This window comes from Acanthochromis polyacanthus, chromosome 11 (assembly GCF_021347895.1).
Source record: "Acanthochromis polyacanthus isolate Apoly-LR-REF ecotype Palm Island chromosome 11, KAUST_Apoly_ChrSc, whole genome shotgun sequence".
Classification (NCBI taxonomy): domain Eukaryota; kingdom Metazoa; phylum Chordata; class Actinopteri; family Pomacentridae; genus Acanthochromis; species Acanthochromis polyacanthus.
This window is the reverse complement of record NC_067123.1, coordinates 25,560,101-25,573,607: the sequence shown is the minus strand read 5'-3', so window position 1 is coordinate 25,573,607 and position 13,507 is coordinate 25,560,101. Positions and strand designations below refer to the sequence as shown.

Below are 13,507 nucleotides of genomic sequence, written 5' to 3'. Positions count from 1 at the left end.
CTGAAGGAAATGGTGTTTTACTGTTTATGTTTGTCCCTTTATAAAATTGAACTTTTAAGAGGACCCAGAAGCATGGTGTTAATTTTGTATTTTCCTCAGAAAGTGGAAACCAGGGTGTTTACTTTCCATTTAGAATATGGAAACAATTTACCCTAGTGTGCAATGTTTGATTTTACAGTCAGGTACCATTAAACCACTGCAGAAGAAGACCACACAACAATATTACTTAAGTAAATAAAGTGCCAGTCACACCTCACAAATGGAATAGATAAAATGAAGAAAATAAGGTAGGTAGGTAGGATATATATATATATATATATATATATATATATATATATATATATATATATACACACACACAGAGACATTAACTTACGTACAGAAATGTATTTTTAATTCAGTTCAATTTCATAGAGTTCCAGAGAGAAAATTGTACTTTTTAATCATGGCGAGAGAATCTGTTGGAAAGCAAAGCAGCACCCAATTCTGTTGTGACAAGACACATTTATGGGACTTTTTAGCACCACTGGCATCTCAGTGATCTTCTACAGTAGGTGTTTTGTTACCTTGCTTCATGGAAACTCTCCAAACCATTTTGTACAAATTATTTTCCTGGAAATATTGCTGCATTTTTACCTTAGTTTCATTGTATTTATGAAATATTACAAATAGAGTTCACTGAACTCATCACTTATTCATTCAGTTTGCCAAAGCAAAGCTGCCTAACATAGCAAAACTGTTTATCTGCAAAGGAATGCTTTAGACCAGACCTGTTCCTCATTGACACTTTCTTGGCTTTCAACTTAGCTGAGCATTGATTTGTTCTTTCACATCCTTAAGAATAAATATGCTTTATCTGTCATTATTTCATCTTTCAATCACTTCTTTTTTTTTTTTTTTTTTTTTTTACATTCTTCTTATCACTTGTTTAATCTTTGCTTGTCCCCCAGCAGTTTGGCTCCCAGGCTCATCGAGCCAACTGTCCTCCAAGACATGGATGTCCCTGTTTACCTGTCCAACAGGTGAGGCTGCTAACAATCCCTTGTTCTGCCATCCCTGACTTTAGGAGCCAGCTCCAATCTGCTTTGCTGAATTTAGATCCAACTGTAATTTCTGCGGGAGTCTGTGCATGTGCGCTGCAGCTGCGACTCGGCTCTCCACTGATTCTTAATTTTATTTCATGAAACTGTCACCTTGTGTTACATGTAAAAAGGTCTGCCACTGTGCAATAAATATTCCTCAAAAGAGATTAACCAATCTTCTGCTAGAATGATGCAAAATGTAAGAAACATTAGATTGTGAAAATGTGCATGTGAGTGCATGACAACGTGGGTTTGTGCATGAACACGTTTTTTTCTGGAAGGATTGACGTGTGTATGTGTGCGCATTTGTGGTGTAACCCTGCCTCATGCTATATAATTGAATATGGGGGGAAAGGGGGTTTTATTTGTCCGGGTGTCACTCCTGATGGATGCCCCTCATAAGACAAGCACAATCAGGGATCATTCCTCATCTTTCCTCCCACTCCTCACCCGTCCTCTCCATCATATTTTATTCACTAAGCCAAACTCTTACTCTTTTTTTTTTTTTTACCCCCCTTTCTCTTTGTTGGCACTGGTAGCTAGCGGTGTCACAGTGAATTTCATGCTGCCACATGTTGTGTCTGTTCTGCCCTAATTGAGAAGGAGGCAAGATGTCATTAATAATAAGTCCTATGACCATTACAAGGCGATGTAAAATGGCAGAGCTGTAGAACAGAAGGCTTTTTGCTTTGCTCCAATGTCATATATACATAATTTTCCACTTTTAAGATTATGCACTCGGCATGGGGAGGCTCACAAAAGCGGTCTGTTAAGGACACATTACTATTTAATAACTTTTCATTGAGCTGGTGCACATTTCCTCGCCCATGTCAGTACATGTTTTGGATGTAAGCTGTGTTTGGGTGCTACAGTGAGCTCTCTGGGTAGCGAATGCCTCAAAGCTAGCTAGTGAAGCATCATGACTTTTCGACGTTTTCAACACTATGCCCACTTGAATGACCTCAGGTCGGCTATCGCAGGCTGGAAGCATAGATCTGCAAACCTACAAATCAATCCCTTTTGGGGATCTATGTGAAAAAAGGGTGTTATGGCCTTGCAGAGGAGTTAATATCCACAACTCACATGAACTGCAGGAAAACAAAGTCATGTAAGAATGCTTCTCAAACAAGCTGATTCATTAATTCAACTTTGTGTGGGGAGGAACTGGAAAAGAAAAAAAAAAGTTCATGTTGCTTACAGTGGCCCATGTAGCAAAAGCAGTGGATCAACAGTGGGTATGAAACTGGATGCGGTCAACCAGTTCTGCTGCTATGCACCACAAGTGTTTTGGCAGAGCCTACAGACTTTCACAAAATCAATGTAGTTGCCTGAGCAAGTCCAAAGAAAATAAATGTAAAAATATGATTTGGGTTGCAGTTATGCAGCAAGTATGATGCGCAAGCTATTATGTGGGAAGTGAAGACTGCTGCATTGATTAAAGCAGTATCTTTTCCATCAGACACCCATGAAACAGATGACTGAAAAACGCAATCAATGTAGACAGCTTTTAAGAAACAGCCACGGGAACCTCTCTTAAAAGCGTATTGCCTTACATTGCAGCCAAGAAAACCACCGTCCATTCTTAACACTAATTGACATAAATGTCATGCTAAGATATGAGCAAGACAGTATGCCATAAAAATGTTATGTCTAAGTATAGAACTTGGTAGTAAATATCAGTGAATCTCAGTTTAAAGCTTAGAATAAAAAAAGTGAGTAATAAATGCATAAGCTTAGAGAGGCTGCTCGAGCAAATTATAAAAACACATTTTCTTACTAGTGGTATTCAGCTATGTAGATATGGTCTTTTTTCACAGATTCTGAGATAATGTCAACTTTCTACCACAGTGAAAGCCATTTTGATTCTAATGCCTTTCAGAAATAATTGGTAAAAAGCAGTTTCATTGAAAATTCAAGACAGCAGGCTCTTAACCAGAGTAACGTAACCATTGTTTCTGGAAGTGCATGCTCCTTTTCAATGCTTTAATAGTCAGTTTTCAGTGTTGCAAGGGCCACAATGAAAATTCTATTCACCTTCACTGTGTTGGGGTAAAAGCAGTAATGGATATAAAAGAATGGCTAACAAAACAAAAACTGTCTGAATGGCTAGATAACACTTGGGGTAATTGGGGAAAGCACTTTTTCAATTTAGGTGAAGCAGCAGCGAGCCAGTTTTCACCACACAGCCAAAGATAAGGATAAGAGTTAGTAGACATTTTGCTGAATGATATCCATGGTAAGAAACATGAACAAGGCTACAGATACATAGATAGATGACTAGACATGGACAATTATCAACCATATGGAAGGACGGATAGATGGATTAAAAATTAACAAATTAAAAACCAACATAGCGTGTCTTAGTCAGGTGTATAGCCACTCTGTGCCACCAAAGCAGCTTTATTGTACCGATTCTCCAAGTCTCTGAAACTGTACCGAAAGAAAAGAACAGGATTCCTCCCAAAAATAATGTCATTCGGTATTGACATTATTTTCTTTAAAGCATTAAATGACTCCTTGTACTCAGTGGATGGAGGCATTGTCCAGCTGAAAGAGACCATTCCCATCAGGATAGAAATGTGTCACCATGGGATAAAAGTGATCACTCAGAACAACTTTACCTCCCAATTCAGAAGCTGCATTCTTCAAAGTATGGGTCCTTCAAAGGACACAAAGGCTGCCACTGGGGCGTTTTTTTTTTTTTTTTTTTTTAATGAAATAGTCTAGTCATCAATGGATTTCTTGCTTGCATCATCAGTTCTCATAGTGCTGCTCCTGATGTCCAACAACCCGGATTGCCAATTTTTTATCCTGTGGATAAGGATAAGACAGCGTTATAATTTTATATAATTTTTTAACTGAAATAGATCCCAAAATTAACATTTTTCTATATACTTGAAGCACTTGATGTGCATGTATGGTTGTACTAGACTAAATAAGAAGGGTTTACAACCTGTTTGAATTATTATTTTTTTTAACATTCACACTAATGTGAAGTTAATATATTCTAAAATCACTACGATTTTGGTAAACACAGAAGCTGTACAACTGTAAAGTTAACATTTCAAAGTGCAACGGCTCACATCAATAATATCACGCAACTTATCTGATTATTTAAAACTTTTATGTTTTTGAAATGTGTTGAGTTTTTAACATTTTTATTGTTTGCTACTGGAGTGAGCTATAACACAACACTGACATTTAAAAGCATAGTCCTCAGCAGCTGTTAAATCCATCTTTTCAAAAAAGTGAGCAGTCAAATCTCCAACTGGTGACCCAACCGTTACCGGCATGCAGTTAATCTTGGGATACGTTGGGCTGCGAAGGATCCGGCTGATGCATCCTTCACAGTGGAGGAAAAGAAGGACGCATCTGTCGGCCGCACTTGAACGAGTCTTTATGTCTTAATGAAAAGGGACAGCCTTCATTGCGCCGCTGTGACGCCGTCGGCCTTCAAATGCAGCCTTCGAAGGATGCAGCCTCTGCATTGGAACACAGCTTTTGTAATGATTTTTCATGCTCCTTCCCTGTAAGGGGACAAGTGGGCCCAAACCATGCCAGAAAATACTGTCCACAAACTAACAGAGCCACTAGGTCCCATCACTGTAGGGGCCAAGAGTTCAGACTATTCCTTTAATTTTTCACCCGTTTGTAAGTATAGCAACTTCTTGCTCTTTTGTTAGGGGTGAAAAATACACCATCACTAACTCTTTCTCATATCATCAAATCGCCACTTTACCAGCCAACAATGGGAAGAACATGACTCATTTTTGTCTTTATTGATGCACCTGCCATTTAAAATAAAGCCAAATCCAGCCTTTATTCATAGCAGTGAAAACTTCGCACTTTTTATTGTTATTACTATGTCTGGCAACAAATAAATAGTGCATATCTTTGAATCAGCTTATTTTCTGCCGAGCACAGCGTGTACGGGAGTGTATCTGCGTGTAGCCGCCACCTTAAAACCGCTGCGTGATGATTGTTCTCTAAATTATGACTCTATCCATAAAATGTGCCCTCGCTGTGGTCTTTTATATTCATAATTTGTAATTACTGTGAGTTAGAAGCTGATTTACAGAGGATTGTGTCTTTATTCACTCCAAGTATTGTCTTTGTGGGGAGCTGTGTCTGTGTGTGTCTGCTTGTGATGCATCATCCATTTGATAGGTGGGTAAAGTTAGAAAGAACTCTGGCCTCATTCGCATTGTGTGGTGAACAGCAGTTGCCAGAGGGGTTCATTTCTCACTTACCTTCAAACAGATACTCTAATAGCTGGCGAAAGGACACATGTGCCTCATGCGGTCTCCTTTCCGCCCTCCTCTCTTTTTAGAGAGGCAGAAATATGCCTTGTTGTGGTGAAATGAGTAAAGATTTGGGACTGGGTAGATGAAACTCATTATTAATATTTAACAAAGCTCTTTAAACTTACATGGCACCATTGTCTGGTTGAACCAGAAGAGAGGGAGAGGAACAGCAGAGACGTAAATGAGTGGAAAAGGGGAGAAAGGAAAAGAATAGAGCCTTCTGGGGCTTTCAGTTTCCTGGCTAAGATCCTGAAGTTCAGAAACAGATAGTTGGATTTTGACTTCTGAAACGCTCCTCTACCCTTTGTGGAATGATGTACTTGTTGATTTTCCATAAATAAAGCCTGTGTAGGAGACAGCAACAACACAGGTCCTCTTTGGATCACATGGTCCCTTGATATTATCTGTCAGTGGCAGAGAGGGTGACAGTTTTCCTCCTCGAGTCTTGACATACCAAATGAGTGAACTCAGCATACAGCTCGCAGTAATGTGGAACGCCTCCACCCACCTCTTCACACGGAAAGCAAAGACAGAGGGGAGGAGATGAAGGCACAGGAAGAAAGTGATGAGGTAGATGAGTAGGTGAGGAGGAAGAGAAGTGGGTGGGACGCCTAATAGATTATTCCAAAGCTTTTTCTGTGTTTATCTGATGCTCTCGTTTGGTGTAATAAGTGGAGCGTTACTGTAGTCTGCATGTTAAAATGTTGGGTTGAAGCTCTAAGGCAGTATTGCCTATTGGATTGGATTATCAGACATTTCAATGGATGAATTCTTCATCATATCTGCTCTTCACTGAAAAATCACATGTGAACCGATGGCCTCAGCAGGGGAACTGTTATCACAACAGCTTGGATGGCAATGATTTCTTTTGGCCTTACTGGACCTCATTCGTCTATTTAGAGCTGTTCAGAAAAGTTAAAGTATCTCTCTGCTGGTTGATTAAACCTCTAAAAACTCATCTCTGTGCATCCAATTTACACATGTAACCATTCCCCCCCCCATGAAAATCATCCGTTGTTACCTTAATACGACTTAGATGACTCTCTCTGCTGTTGGTTCCTGCCTCATCCCAGACACCAACTAGAGCACATCAGGTCACCTACAGCTTTGCTCAAAGTCTATAAAATTAGTCTGTGTTACACAATGGCAAACTGTAATATTGGAGTAATTCGGCCATACAGGTTTAAACTTGAAACCAGTGAAGAAGAATGATATGGAAAGTCCCACACCTCAAGTTAACAGGATTGGTTCCTTAGGTTGACCTGTATGGAAATGTTTGATCTGTGTGAGACTATCATTGGTACACTGCAGTTCCAAGGTGGGGATGCTCTATGGTGTATTTTCTAGTCTATAGATATATACAAAAAAAACAACATACATGGACATGTTTGACTTGGCAAAGCACTTGATTTCCATGGTAGCAGGTGGATTTGGCAACATTTCATGTGCTCGGCAGTGATGTTTTTCTACCCTTTTTTACCCCTATAATTAAAACAGGACACGGCTTGATCATGTATTATACAAGCCCATCTGGTGTTACAATGATTCCATCAATTGGTGAAATCCTTCATTAAAACCTGCACCTTGCCTTTCAACTAAATTTAGTGTTAGCTCTTTGTTTTAAGTATTAAAGTATGCCATTTCAGTGTTTGATACAATTCCATATCATGCTAATATTTATTTTTATAATGTCTTATTGTAGGTTTACCCTTTTTTTGTGCATGTATGGGGTTTGTGCTTTTGTTGTACTGTCCTCGTACACTAGGACACTTGCACTTTTGAGATTGCACCTGACTGGTATATAAATCAGACTGGCTATGCTGAAGACCTTGAGTTGATATGTAGGTTTGTTTTTGTCAAATTCAGTTTATGGTGTGTGCACTAGAAGAAGAAGAAATGTGTTGACGCGCAGCCCTGACTCTGTAATTAAGAAACAAAAATAGTGACTTGGATCGATGAACAGAACAACTATTTCAGCATGTCCTGTGCATGTTTGTGCACAAAGCAGAGGGAAATAGATGGGAAGGTGAGATGAGGAGAAAAGGGGCAGCCTGGGCGAGAGGGATGGTCTGAAACTATGCCTAGGTAGTGTCAAAGTAGGACTGACATGAATGCCGGGACCCAAGGTTTCCCAGCAGAACAGTACGTTGCGATGAGATGATCAAGGTTATTCACTTTACCTGTCAGTGGTTTTAGTGCCGTGGCTTATCGGTGTATATTTCTGTCTCTTGTCAGAGGACTGGATGAAGAGGTGATTTGATTGCAGGTCATAAATGCTACATAGGTGAGCTGTAATTTCACACTGTGCTATAACAGAGGGAGTTAAAGTTGACAGAGACTGTGCAGCTACACACTCCTGCTACCCAGCACCTGACTATGTCTGTGGAAGCATATATAATCACCATGGAAATATTTTGATTCCACTGTCAACAGTAAGAGACAAGACTAGCGATTTCAGATTTATCCGTGTGTCTTGAAAAATCTCTGCATTAGGGTGTAAAAGATGTCAGCTCGGTTTAGATTAAAAACACCAAAATGGAGATGAAAAGGCATGGTGTCAATTTTAGCCACTTTGGTTTGATTCTAATCCCTTTTTTTTTTTAATTTACTATAAACAAATCAGAAATCTTCATGTCAGAGAATTTTTCTTTACAATAGAAACTGTAAAAGGCTTCCATGGACTTCAACTGTGAGTGGATCACTTGAAGTATGCAGATCAATCAACAAACAGAAAACAGGAGTCCTTCTTATTCCATAAAATTGATTCCTCCTTCAAGATGAAGTAGAAAGAAAGAGGTCAGGTGACAAATGTGTTTTTATAGAAGGTCAGTTTTGCAGCAGCATTATTTGCAGCGGTAGGATTATTCATGAAAAAGGGAACCCTACAAATCAATTCTGTTCTCTATCATCAAGTGAAGCTCTTTTCAGTTGCATCAAAGGCAGAGAACAAAAATGTCTTTGAAATGAAATAGAGCAACCTTTTTCAATCCCTCTTAAATTCTGCAATGCTTTTCATCAACGGTCTCTTTGTGCCTCTCTATTTTCTCCAAATTTCAAATGCCATTTTCTCTCTACCTCCTTTTGTGCGCCTCCAGTGAGCATGTGGGATTCAGGCTGACGGCAGCAGGCATTGATAAGCGGAGTCCCGCAACAAACGGTGAGGGCGACTATCGGTGTCAAACCGTCTCAACCCGATCTGTGTTAGACACAAGGCAGGGTGAGAGGTGAGCGCTGCTGCATTTTATGGTTCAGCAGTGCCATTTTGGGAACACAAGTCACAGAAAATGAAAAAAAGAAGGGCATTTTTTTTATTTTTTATAAGAGCCATTAAACCCTTTCTTCTCTCCACGTTTGTGCTCCTCTTCTACCTTTTCTCCTGGCTGCTTGCCTTATATGACCTCCTTTTTCATCTGCCTCACACGTCTTCGCAACACCTTCTTGCTCCTGTCCTTTACCTCGACAGTGTGCACGGTTGTGTCCCTGCACCTGTGCATTGTGTATTTTTAACCTGAGACAACCAGCACAGGCGTCATCGAAAGACAGCATGCGAGTTGAATACCATTCCGACAATGAGTTTGCTGACAACAAGGGCATATAGGGTGCGATCAAAAAGTTCCAGTTTTGTTCCTGTTGCACATGAATGAAGCATAGCTAGATCATGCACACACAAGTGCAAACAACAGCAGTCATGAGTCAGGGTTCATCTTTAGGATCTGTTTTGCACATAATTTGCGAGCACTTCAGGATGTGCATTTCCCATGGACATGCAAAAGAAGCACGGTGTTGTAGCATGTATACATTCCCATCAACAGGCCCGGCATGACCCAACCTTTACGTCGAGGATCATTACTGGCGACAAATGTATGGTCTGTGGCTATGATCTAAAGATCAGACTATTATCTTCCCAGTGGAAGAACCCGTAGTCTTTGTGGCCAAAGGAGATGTCTCAGGTCAGGAGTATAGCAAGGGCTTGCGTGCGACTTTCTTTGACATTCACATGGCTGTGAATGTCAAATGTTTGGGGTCAATGTCATTTTGTTTGGGGCCAAAGGTTCCGGGACAAAGAGGGAGATTTTACGGAAAGACAGTGAAAGACACTGTGAATTTATCCCGAAAGATTAAACTGTCAATGCAGAGTTCTACTGTAACATCCTGAGTTGCCTGAGAAGACCTCTTGATCCAACTACCCGATTGTGATGTTATGGCATCTGGGTATTCCAATCTGACAATGCTCATCACTGCTCCCTACCGAGCTTGCTTGCCACACTTGTCTCCCTGTGAGGTCTTTCACTTGAGCCAAACAAAGTTAAAAGGTTGTCAAAGCAGAACCAGCAAGCATCATTGATGGTGCTTGATGATGCGCTTGCAGAAAAAGAGTGTTACTCGTGTGACAGGGGCACTAGGAGCAGTGCATCACTGTTGCCAAATTTAAATCAAGTATGGTTTTTGTTTCTTATTGCACAGATTTGAAACTTTTTGACTGCACCACATACAGAAGACTAGGTTTAGAATAGGGGTTCCCTTTTGATTCTATTTGTTATGTTCAGAATATGATGGGTGGAAGTATATTACAGTCCAGCATCACAACACATTAATTCCATGATTAGTTTATTTTCCTGTTTAACTCAGATATACACATGATTTGTAAAATTAAATCTTAAAATCTTTCTTTTGTTTATGAGTTTAGATTTGTTTCTAAGTTTGTAGAATACACTCCATTGTAGTCTACAAGCAGCCCTGTTTAGGAAGCACTGGCTTAGATGATTAGAGGACACCAATATAGAAAGTTGATTTTATTTCTGACACTTTTTTTTTTTTTTTAAGAACTTGGCTTTGGCAAGAGAGCTTGTGAAAAGCAAAGTGTGATTTTTGTGTGTGAGGAAGTGAGAACAAGAAAGTGAGGGATTTTTTTGTTGTTGTTGCTGACCATCAAAGTGACGGCATAAAAGGCATATCACTGCCAGGCCAATATTTTCCTGTCATCCAAACAGCATCCAAATGTTATCCTTGCCTTGATACTTTTTATTTGAATTTCATCATTTAGACGTGAGCGAAGGCGCACAGACGCACACAACGCACAGGATGACGTGGATTCGCACACACACACACACAGTTTTGTGAGTTTGTGCGCGTACATGCATATATTTACGATACCCACACACCAGCCATCCTCTCAAAAGCAAAGCCAATGCTTGTGAGTTCATCACTCCTGCGGACACGTGCGCACATGTGCACGCAGCACTTTTGCACTACAGTGCAAACTGTAGTGAGGACAATCAATCAGCAATCCAGCATGTTGTGACTGCTTCCAGATTTCCTCTCTTTGCCCTCCAGTGTCTTAAATATTTAGACTGTTTGACATCAAATGCATACATGAATGCCAATGAGGCAGATCTGAGTTGCTTAATCGCACCACACACATACACACACACACACACACACACACACACACACACACACACACACATATGCACACATGTACATTTGAAAAGACTGGGCATGAAAAAGCAGCTGGATGCAGTCAGAAGCAACTCATCTCAGAAACCAAAGACAGCAGCAGAGCCCTTTTTTGAGGTTTACAGCTCTGGTTTTTGTACAGTCAAGCTTCATTTTTGGATGCTTGATGCAAGATGGGTCGAAGATTGCTTGTGGACACTGCAGGCTGAAAGTGATCTTCTGATTGTTACTTCAGGAAAATTGTCTCTCTAGTCTTTGACACGCAGAGGGGAAAAGGCCTGTTTGAAGCATCCTTTTTATGGTGGCGTCTTATTCCACTTGAAAGAGAAACCAGTAATAAGGCAGCCTGAACACAGCTCTTTGGAGCACCTGTCGATCAAGAATCTCATCTGAGACGAAGCTATTTATTTACACCTCACAAAATTAGATCTGCCTCAATTTATTGTGTAATTGCCACGTTTGTCAGCTCCAAAACAAATACTGGCTTTCATTTTTATCTGCTTATGCTTCTGAAATGTTTATCTTGTGGCCTTTTAATTATGCCAAGCCCAAGTTGGCTGATTTCAAATGGCGAAAAGTCCACGTATTCTGAACTCGTCCCTCCGAAGACCAGACTGCCAGACCTGAGTTGCAGTAGAATATTTCCAACAAAACAGCCATGTTAAATGAACAAATACAAATGAGGCTAAACTGGGAAATAACAAATGTAAATGCTGGCACTCAGGAGGGCTGAGATCAGGCTCGGAAGAGGCTGCCTCGGAAAGATATTTAGGGGGGTGGCTCAATGCCAGACGTTTTGTGTTGTGTTTAAGTTAGTGGTGGAAAACCAAATTACTATTTGCCAAAGTGTTTATGCACTCTGTAGTTCCTATGGAGCTCTTTTCTACATCGTTTTTTTTTTTTTTTTTTTCAGTGAAACATCTAAATCTCTCAAATGATTCCTTTCAAATTTACAGAAACTACAAATCATACATCCGTTGATGCCTTTCAAGAGGCAGCATGAATGATGATGCCTTTTTACATGACTGCTGGCTTTGAAAGTGGCTTTTGTGTCACAAATCACTTATTTTATCTCAACTGTGTTTGTACAACATACCTAACCAAGTGCATTCACAGAGTGGCACCCCATATACTCAAACCTGTACAAAAATATCAGCTGTGAAAATGTAAGGTTTTATTAAGTCAAATGGAAAATACCACCTTGCCAGGCATTTCAAAGTTGAGGAGGCTCCAGACAGCTCCGGGAACTCCAGCTAGCAAGCGCTTTTATCTGGGTCTGTGGGAGATGCAGAGTTTAAATCAGGCAGTGAGGAGTCACCCTTGTAAAACATTGAGTAGTGCACTTTAGGAAACCGGTCCCCTTAAAGAGACGTGCCCAGGATAGACATGCTACTTCAAATTACACTCCTCCCTGCACAGTGCCTTGATAAAAGTGTTTGTTTGAGCCTAGAGCATTTCATTGTTTGTGCTACTCAGAGTTAAGCACTTAGCCGGGTATACAAGTCCATAGCAAACACTGGGGCCTGTGCCCATCAACGTCAGCCTCCTGCTTTGATGCAATTACTTTTTAGAAATTCCTGTCCAAAAGATTTTGTGTGCAAATATTAACGTGTCGGAAGCAGCACCGAACACCATGTGTGGCTTCCTTGACTTGTATTTGAGTCAGGATCTTGAAGAAAATTGTGTAGTATGTCATCATCTATTTGCACCACTCTTTTCATGTAGTGCAATCACGCTGAGTGATTTTAAAAACCCTGTGAAATGGAGAGTGGAAAAAAGGATTTCTGACCAGCATATTATCTGTAATGATAACATTTAGCAGACCAGTAGGTGTGAAAAAGTTTCCAGCCTCTGAACTGTGACATTCAGCACTCTGTGGTTTGAAGTATACCAAACCAATTATTACTTATTAACCAACCATTTCCCTCAGCAGGTCTGAGGAAATCATCTGAGTGGCTGAAATGTTAAAAAATAAACACGCTCAAATAAATCCAGGTTATAACTAAATTTCTGATTATTAAGCTCAATAAGATGTTTAATGGACCTTTTTATTTATGGGAAATTTGGGTTACTATTATATAAACAATATATGACAACAGTTAACTGTGGTGTTCCTGTGGCTCGGATATAGCACGTTGTAAAGCTTTTCCTTGTACTTGTCTTCAGTCTTTTACTGTGTTGTGGCTGCTTGCCACTTCAGTCTCAGAGCAGTGACACCAGCTCTGTGCTGGGTGTAAAAATCAAGTCATTTAGTGTGTTTTATTCCTTGTGCAACCCTATTATTATAGGTAAAACATGGAGTTTTAAGTAAGATGCCAGAATACTGAAGCACAAAAGAGATGTACCGGTTTGTGGACTACACCAGGTCCCAGTTTCGGAGGAAGATACATTTGTAGATGTTAGGAGAGTTTTCTAAAAGCATTTTTATTTTATTTTTTACATGTTTTTGCAAAAGCAGAGCCTTAGAGCGAGCACAGTTAAGTGCTTCTGGATGCTGGCTTTCTGTGGTGCTGAGGGGGATGCTGAATGCACATTAAATAAATATGGTGTTAACTATCCGTAAGCTGTGCAGCATGATAAAAAAAACACATTAACCACTCAAAGAAATGTTTTATACCTGTAAGAGTATGAACATGATGTACAGCAAACAGTCGGAGCTTTCAG

At 40.1% G+C, this 13,507-nt stretch overlaps 1 protein-coding gene across 1 annotated transcript in view; it reads left to right on the top strand.

The window, feature by feature from the left end:
* The window catches only part of LOC127535992 (uncharacterized), a 30,977-nt gene that overhangs the window by 15,519 nt on the left and 1,951 nt on the right, over positions 1-13,507 (top strand). The window contains exon 7 of the mRNA XM_051955075.1: positions 954-1,022. Within this exon, the coding sequence (XP_051811035.1) occupies positions 954-1,022 (69 nt within the window). The remainder of the gene's footprint in view (positions 1-953; positions 1,023-13,507) is intronic.